Source organism: Gossypium hirsutum, chromosome A04 (genome assembly GCF_007990345.1).
Source record: "Gossypium hirsutum isolate 1008001.06 chromosome A04, Gossypium_hirsutum_v2.1, whole genome shotgun sequence".
NCBI classification, from domain to species: Eukaryota; Viridiplantae; Streptophyta; class Magnoliopsida; order Malvales; family Malvaceae; genus Gossypium; species Gossypium hirsutum.
In genome coordinates this window covers 713,770-721,804 of record NC_053427.1, presented here as the reverse complement: position 1 = coordinate 721,804, position 8,035 = coordinate 713,770, and the positions used below count along the sequence as shown (strand labels likewise).

At 33.9% G+C, this 8,035-nt stretch overlaps 1 protein-coding gene and 1 long non-coding RNA gene across 2 annotated transcripts; one reads left to right on the top strand and one right to left on the bottom strand.

Moving 5' to 3' along the window:
• The first annotated feature begins 237 nt into the window (after positions 1-237).
• Positions 238-1,082, top strand: LOC107931133 (uncharacterized). Its single transcript, XR_001693133.2, has 2 exons — positions 238-458; positions 727-1,082. It is a non-coding gene; the product is annotated as an uncharacterized lncRNA (long non-coding RNA).
• Positions 1,083-1,263: 181 nt separating this feature from the next.
• LOC107931115 (receptor-like protein 9DC1) lies at positions 1,264-5,589 on the bottom strand. The gene is made up of 4 exons (XM_041111004.1): positions 5,521-5,589; positions 3,831-4,225; positions 2,149-2,455; positions 1,264-1,818 (listed from the first exon to the last, which is right to left on the bottom strand). The coding sequence occupies exons 1-4, from the start codon at positions 5,587-5,589 to the stop codon at positions 1,264-1,266; spliced, it is 1,326 nt and encodes a 441-aa protein (XP_040966938.1).
• Positions 5,590-8,035: the final 2,446 nt, after the last annotated feature.

Sequence of the window (8,035 nt, the reverse complement as noted above, 5' to 3'; positions counted from 1 at the left end):
ATGAATCAAAGGCCGAAGTCATGGGGCAAAATTAAAAATACAAAGCAGAGGAAAGGGACCCGATTGAAGAAGGTAGAAAAAGCAGAGGGACTAAGGGATTAAATACCCCAAAAACAATGAAAACACGCAGATCCTCCTCGGGTCGGGTCACGCACACAGGCCGTGCCATGAAACGACGCCGCTTCAATGCCAAATCTTACGGCTTAAAACGACACCGTATTAAACACATATATAAACTAAAATTTACCCTAAAAACTTTCATTTGGCAGATTTAAAAAATCTTAAAAATCTTTCCCCTTAAAATCCTCTTGACCCTCTCTCTTCTCTGGGCCGACCTGCGAGCGACAGTGGTGTCAAGTGCACCCCAGTCTCCGTCACAGCTTTAAACGGATCCCCAGGGATCCGTATTCCTTTGAACTAGAGAAGCAGCCACCGACTAGGTCGACGCTGGTCAACAGGTGAGAAGGCCTTCCCTTTTTGTATTTGTTAGATAGATTCTAAATAATGCAAGAAATAAAAACGAAAAAAGAAGAACAAAGGATTAGTGAGTGAATCACCTTTAATTTTCTCAGTATATTTCTCTTTTTATCATCTCCGTAAAAAAACTTACAATGGATTGTTCAAGGCTTTATAGCCGAATGTTCAAAAAAATAAAAAATATAATTTTTTTTCTTTGTTCTTCGTATTGGCTGTTGCTCTGCTGCTGTTTACTTGTTTTTTTTGCAGGTACGGAGTGTGTGCAGGCACTCGGGTGGTATACGGCGCGTTGACTTGGAGGCACGAGTGGCGTTGGGGCTGTACGACGGCTGAAGGCTGCGGCGCAAAGGTGGAAACCCTAGGGTTTCCTGAGAATTAAAATATTGGGCCTATCGGGCTTGTATTTTTGGGTCTAGATTTTAGGTTTTGAATTTGGGTTATGGTTGGTTGTTGGGCTTGTTTGGGTCTGAGTTTAGTTTGTAAATGGACTAATACATTTTGGACTTTTATTTTTTATTTAGTTTATATTTGTACGGGCCCCGGGCCAAAATTAGGCCTTACAGTCTTAACGTCTAAAATCAAAAACTCGAAAAGAATTTAAAATACGACCCCTTCTTTATTGATGTTGATTAGAGAAATGCTTGAATAAATTGAAACGAACATTAAATGCCCTCTCGTCTCGAGATAACAAAATGTCACGTTCCGTAAGTTAGGACACGACATTTGAACCCTCGAAAATAAGCTTACCTTTAAATTGTTTTATTTTAAAATTCGTACCTTAATTTTTTAAAAGGATATTCGGTTGTTTAGATTTAATCGAGCAAAACTGAAACCCCATAAGTTAAGGCACAATCTTCTCAAGTTTCTAAACCACTTTGGCTTACCAGTTTGGAAAACTACATATCCCACGCCTAATCCTAACACCACTCCACATCCATAACCCAACAACACTACTTTCCACCCAAAACCAAATTTTGATTTTGATCCACCTTCTTCTAATAAGTTTGAAGGTGGTGGTAGCTCATTATTGTTGCAATCACTTGACAATGGAAAACCATGTAATCCTTTGTTCCCTTCATAGGAAGTATTTGCAAAGGTATTGAATTGTTTTCCTTGAGGGATGCACCCAATCAATTCATTCATTGAAAGGTTTAACGTAGAAAGAGCTGTCAAATTGAGCAGTTCCCTTGGAATCCTTCCAACCAGCTTGTTTGAAGAGTGGCCTAGCCATTCAAGGTTGGTCAAACTCTCTATTGATGAGGGAATATTGTAACCACTAAGGTTATTATGAGAAAGGTTTAGCCCTTTGAGTGATCTACGCTTTCCAATAACCTTGGGAATCTATCCATCAAACTTCTTATTTAAGAGATCAATGATCGCCCACATGACGAAAATTTTATTCAATGTTATATCTTGTCCTTTCACGACAATTCCAATGGAATAGCTATAAATTCCAATACTACTATTAAAATCCTTCATACCCATGTATGTCATCGTACTTGCATCTTTTGTGAGATTTATGATAGCCTTGAAGCTGTTGATGTATCTCAAAGGTAGGGGTCCAGAAAAATAATTACTTGAAAGGTCAAAAATTTGGATTTTAGAGAAAAAAGGGCCAAACCTTGAGCTATTGACACACAAGGAACCGTATATTTGATTTGACTTTAGTACAAGAATTTGTAGCTGTGGAAGACTTCCCAACCAATGAGGAAATGCGTCATTGATCTTGTTGCTACCAAGATCTAGCACTTTCAGACCTCTATAGTTAAGGATGGATGGTATCAAAGGCCCTTCTAACAGATTTCCGTTTAAGTTGAAATTACTCAATTGGCATCCCTTTGCAAATGTTGAAGGAATCGTCCCATAGAACTTGTTCTTCTTCAGATTCAAGAATTCAAGGCTGTTGCTCAAATTTCCAAAACATTGTGGAATTGTTCCACTCAAGTTATTGTGGGACAAATCAACAATTCGAAGAGAACTGGCATTGCATATTAAAGAAGAGACCTCTCAATTGAAACTATTATTTGAGATCAAAAAGACATTGATCGTCGAAGCTGGAATCCGAAGATTTCCATAGATCAAATTGGAGCTTAAGTCAAGAACTACAATATTCTTCCATGGAAAGTGGTCAACTTCTGTCAAAGAGTTATGAGATGCATTTAAATACTAGAAAGAGTCATTCCCCACCTCTTGCATCCATTGCAGAATCTTGCTTTCAATTCTGTTGCAAGAAATGTCTAACCTTACCAAACTTTTAAGCCATTTTAAAAACTGGGGGAATTCACTAAGATTGCAAGATGACAAAAGTAAGTGTGCAAGATTAGGCAATATATGGTTAACACTAGAAGTAGTATTAGATGTTAAGGATAGGCTGTTATATGAAAGGTCGAATGTTTGAGATTTGGAAGGTTTGAGAACATGCTAAACGCTATGACACCACCAAGACTATTTGAGGATAAAGTGAGATAGGTAAGATTGAGAAGTTGGAATATTGACGATGGAAGAGGACCTTTGAGTTTATTATTCTTTGAGTTTATTATTCTCTAACGCTATCAATTCTAGTGATTTGGATTGGAATTCTTTGATATGCCCACTGAATTGATTTCGAGAGAGATCTATTTCCTTTAAGGAGGGTGCAGTATACAACCATGACGAAAGCTTTCCATTGAGTAAATTTCCATATAAATATAAAGATATCAGATTAGGAAAAGCGGTTACCTCATCTGGAATGGAACCTTCTCTAATGAATTTTTAGCTATATTTAAGTATTCAAGCTACTTTAGGTTTAGAATTGACGATGGATTTTGTCCACTCAATTGGTTCCACAACAAGTCTAAATGAGTGAGTTGCAAGAGGTTTCCCAGTGATCTTGGAACCGGTCCTAATAAGTTCGAATAGGGGAGATCTAAAAACTTCAAGGACACAAGATTCCCCATCGAGTCAGGCAATCCTGCAAATAAATTTGCGTCTCCAATAATCAAGTACTCCAAAGATGATAAATTTGTGATTGAGACAGACAATTCTTGAAAGAAAGAATTTCCTGATAGAGGTAAGTACTTTAAGGCTTGTAGATTATCAATTGAATCAATCAATTCTGTAAATAAGGATATCCACGACAGATCCAAATGTTCAAGATTGCTGCTCCAATTGAACTTCAAATGATCAAGATTGAGGTTTTGGTTGCCTCCCAAGTTGAGGAAATTGAGGTTTGGCAAATCAAAAATGTTTTTTGGGAATTTTCCTTGCAATTCACAATAAACAAGACTGAGAGGCCGTAGAGAAGAGGATAGATTCATGAAGACATGAGCATTAACAAAAGGCATGTTAATTTCATCCAAAAACAGATGTCTGACCTCGGTTCCAGAGCATGTTTGTCAAATGTTAGGTCATAAATCCAAGAGGAGAGATCAAGTGAAACCAATTTTGACAGGTGGGAGACTTGGGATGGGACTTCTCCTACAAACCTTGCATGAGAAAGGTTGAGATATAGTAGACTTTCAAACCGACCAAACTCATATGGAATTTTGGAACGATTAAAATCATTGTAGACAAGGTTGAGTTTTTGAAGGTAAGGAAGAAGGAAGAGAGTGGTATCAGAAGGGAAGTTGCCATATAGCTGCAGCTCAAGGGCAATAACATGAGCATTTAGGTGATGACAAGTGACCCCATCCCATGAGCAGCAATCTGTACCCTCCTTCCATGAATTTGTCTTGGGATAAGATTTAAGGCCAGCAATCTCATCGTAAAACTAATAAGCATCCACTGTTTGAGTGATGAAAAAGGAGTTCTTGAACTGGATTAGAGAAGCAGCTTCAAGGTGAGAGCAAGAGTGAGATCCTGAAGAAGAAGCATAAAGATTGGGAAAGAAGAGGAATAGGGAGAGAAAGAGATAGGAGGCCATGTTATGTTTGTAGAGGAAGATGAAGGATATGAATGGTATTTATAGGCAACAAATAATACCACAACATTAGTGTTACACTCTTTTTTGCCTTTACATTGAAAAGCTATGGATATTAGATTTTCAAACTTTTTGTATTTGTCACAATCATCAACAATGACTTCCTTTTTACCATATATTTTTCATTCTTAAAATTGGATGATTTTTTTTTAGCAAAGTCTTAAATTTCATTTGAACTTCCTAAACAGCTAAAAAAATTAAAATTGATGAGATTATAAAGTAGATTGATTTAGCCTTCTTCCCTATAACAGTAAATAATGTGAGTGTCATTCACTTGCCTGTCAACCAAAGCTAATTAATGTGAAAATTATTTTCCACACAAAAGAATAAAATTATGCTCTATTCACTATAAGTTTGAGGAAGAAGACTGCTGGAAATTTAATCCACTAGAAATACATCAAATATGTTGATAGATAGATAGGTTTGGGACCAAATTAATAATATATACAAAGTTAGGTAAATTCCAAGAAAAAAATAAATTCAATTCAATTTTAAGTTCCATATAACACTAAGTGTGTGTTTAAGTGTCTCAACCACAAACAATCCAATTTTGCAGAGAAATCACCCATTGGTCACAAAGGCAATGAGATGAGGAAGAAGACTGCTAGCTAGAAATTCATGCATCTTTGAATCACCAATTCAATTAATAAGCTTAACTAAAGGAAATAAGGACATTACATCCACCAATTAAAGCAACCTATATGTACCCTTTTACTGTCCGCATTGTTCCACGTTTCAATTCATTACATCATTCCTTCAACTCTGCTATATATTATTACTGTCTCCATCAAATAACAGCGAATAAAATTTTTAAAATTTTAAATTATTAAAGGTAAAATTATAATTTGGTCTTCTTTAAAATTGATAAAAAATTAATTTAATCAGTTAAAAATTATAAAGATATATATTATTAAATTAGTGAAATTATATTTTTACTATCATAAAAATTATAATTTAATTTCGACTCCTTACAAAAATTTTCTAACTTCTCATATGTTTTAGCCATTCATTTAATTTTTTTATTATCTTTTTTAGCCTTTGAACTTGCATTATTTGTCAATCTCCAAATTGAGATTCAATTTAACTTTGATAATCTCCTCAACATTATCATCACTGGACATAGCATTATCCTGTTCATTAAGGAGACGCTTCATCCTATTAATACGCCGAGGCGACACTTCATCCCATTAATACACCGTCCTTTCTCTTTTTTATTCTTAGAGGCCCATGCATTTAAACATGGCCTAACAGTCAAAAGTCGAACTGGAATTTGCAAATGTTTGTTAGAATTCCAAAGAGCTTTTATTTCATTTTCGCAAGAGTCATCCAACAACCAATCCATCTCAAATTTAAAAGCAAAAATGTTACCTGAATTCACCAAAGCTTCAATGTCGAGTAAAATATGGGAATGATCCAAGCAAGAATGACCCAAATGCATCAATATATAGTTTGGGAAAAGATTACACCAATTCAAATTTGCGACTCCCCTGTCCAGTCTCTTTCTAATATTATTGGAAGCAAAATTCCCCCTTTCCCATGTATACCAACACCTTTGATAACCCAAATCAATCAAGTTACAACCGTCCAATGCAGCTCTGAATTCACCCATTTGTCTCTTGTCCCTGAATCGTCCCCATTGTTTTTCCTAGATCAAAAGAATTTCATTGAAATCTCCCATAACCACCCAAGGATTGTTGTAATTTTGGTTAAGTTGTTTAAGCAAGGCCCAAGAATCTGCTCTTCTTCTACCATTTGAGACTCCATAAAAGCCATTTAACCACCATTCAGTGGTATTTTCATCGCCAATAACCAAAACATCAATATAGCAATCATTTAAGCTCCAGGGATTGATAGTATAGCTCGGTTTCCATCCCAAAGGAAGGCCACCCAGAGCAACATTAGCCAAACATCAATGCCATTATGAAATCCATATTTACATCTGACTTTTTCCATTCTATGATCATCCAATTTAGATTCAATAAAGAAAATAATATAGGTTTCGATTATATCTTCTTTTTGTGATATAATACCTAAAATTACATATAGTCTCTCCCCAACCCATAAATAGGAGGATAATGTGCTTCAACACATTCGAACCCACGTCCTCTTACATTGGTAATAATGTTAATGCCAATCAAGTTAAAAGCTTAATCGGAATGAAATAATTTTCTTTTGAAACATGAAATCAATTTTTAATCTTAAATTAAAAATTTTTCGAACATTCTTACAGAAAACTGTATATGCCAAAATTAAATGTTAAAATTGGACTTAAATAAATAAATTTAATTGCCACTAATAAAGTTTCAATTTGCTCTTTTGTCACAATAAAACCTAAAAAATAATATCCATTCAAATAAATCAGTTCATACGAGTCATTTATTTAAAATAATAAAACTGTTAGTAGTTAAATTAAAATAAAAATTCAATCATCCTAAAACAAAACATCTAATTTTATTGCTAAAATCAAATTTTTTTGTACATTACCTCACCCTATTTCATATTTCAAATTCAGAAGTGCAATTATTGCATTATATCAAACTTGCATGAATTTTTTAATCTTTTTAGTTCTTTTCCAAAACAGTTATATTACTTAAATGAGTATAAATGTGACTCATTGTATTAATTTAATTTTATTTGTTTAATAATTAAAACACACATTGTCGATTGAACTCCATGTGACGGCCTAATGGTTAAGATGTTCATTGTGTCAGGTGTGGTTTGGGTTCAAGTTGCACTAGTCATGTTTATTGTTCGAGCTTTACCCTATTATTATAATTCAAAAAAGAAAAATCACACATCACTTCTTTTTTTATTCGATGCTAATGTTTTACTTTTTTGAATCTATTCTTTTAAAATTTATTTCAACAATACTGATTGAGTCTTAGCTCAATCAACATAGTCATTGTTGCTAATACTGGAGTACGTAGGTGTAAGTGCGTTGAAGCGCATTATCCTCTTATTTATGGGTTAGGAAGAGGCTATGAATAACTTTAGGTAATGTATGAAAAAGAGAGATTATTCAAAAAAAATTTTATTTCAACAATATATATATAATGTATATTTTTAAAATTTTATTAGAATATATAAATTTTTAAAATTTACTTTTAAGAGAATTATACTGACAAACACCACCAACCTTTGCATTACACAAGTATACAAACTAGCATATAATATATAACAAGGTTTTGTTGCAAAAAGGCAACAATCCTGTATAGCATAATTAGAATTTGGACAAGTAGCACAGTTACTTGATTGACACATCAACATTTTAATTACAAATTTTATGAGTCCCATTATTTAAATTTTATGGGTCCCAATTCAAGCAATAAAAAAGTCGGTTTATATTTTAATCCAAGAAATATCAATTGAAGGACCCAATTAAATATGAAGTTAAGTGTTATGGTAATTACTAAAATTATGAACTTGAACATACCAATATACATATTCGATTTATATTTGAATTCAAAGCATCAAATATAAATTAGAAAACTCATATTAAGTGGTATGAGAGAAGTTACAACTAGGATTGCAGTGATTGATTCATTGATCAACTAAATGATACAAATGTATAAATTATCAAATGGAATTACTATAGGAGAT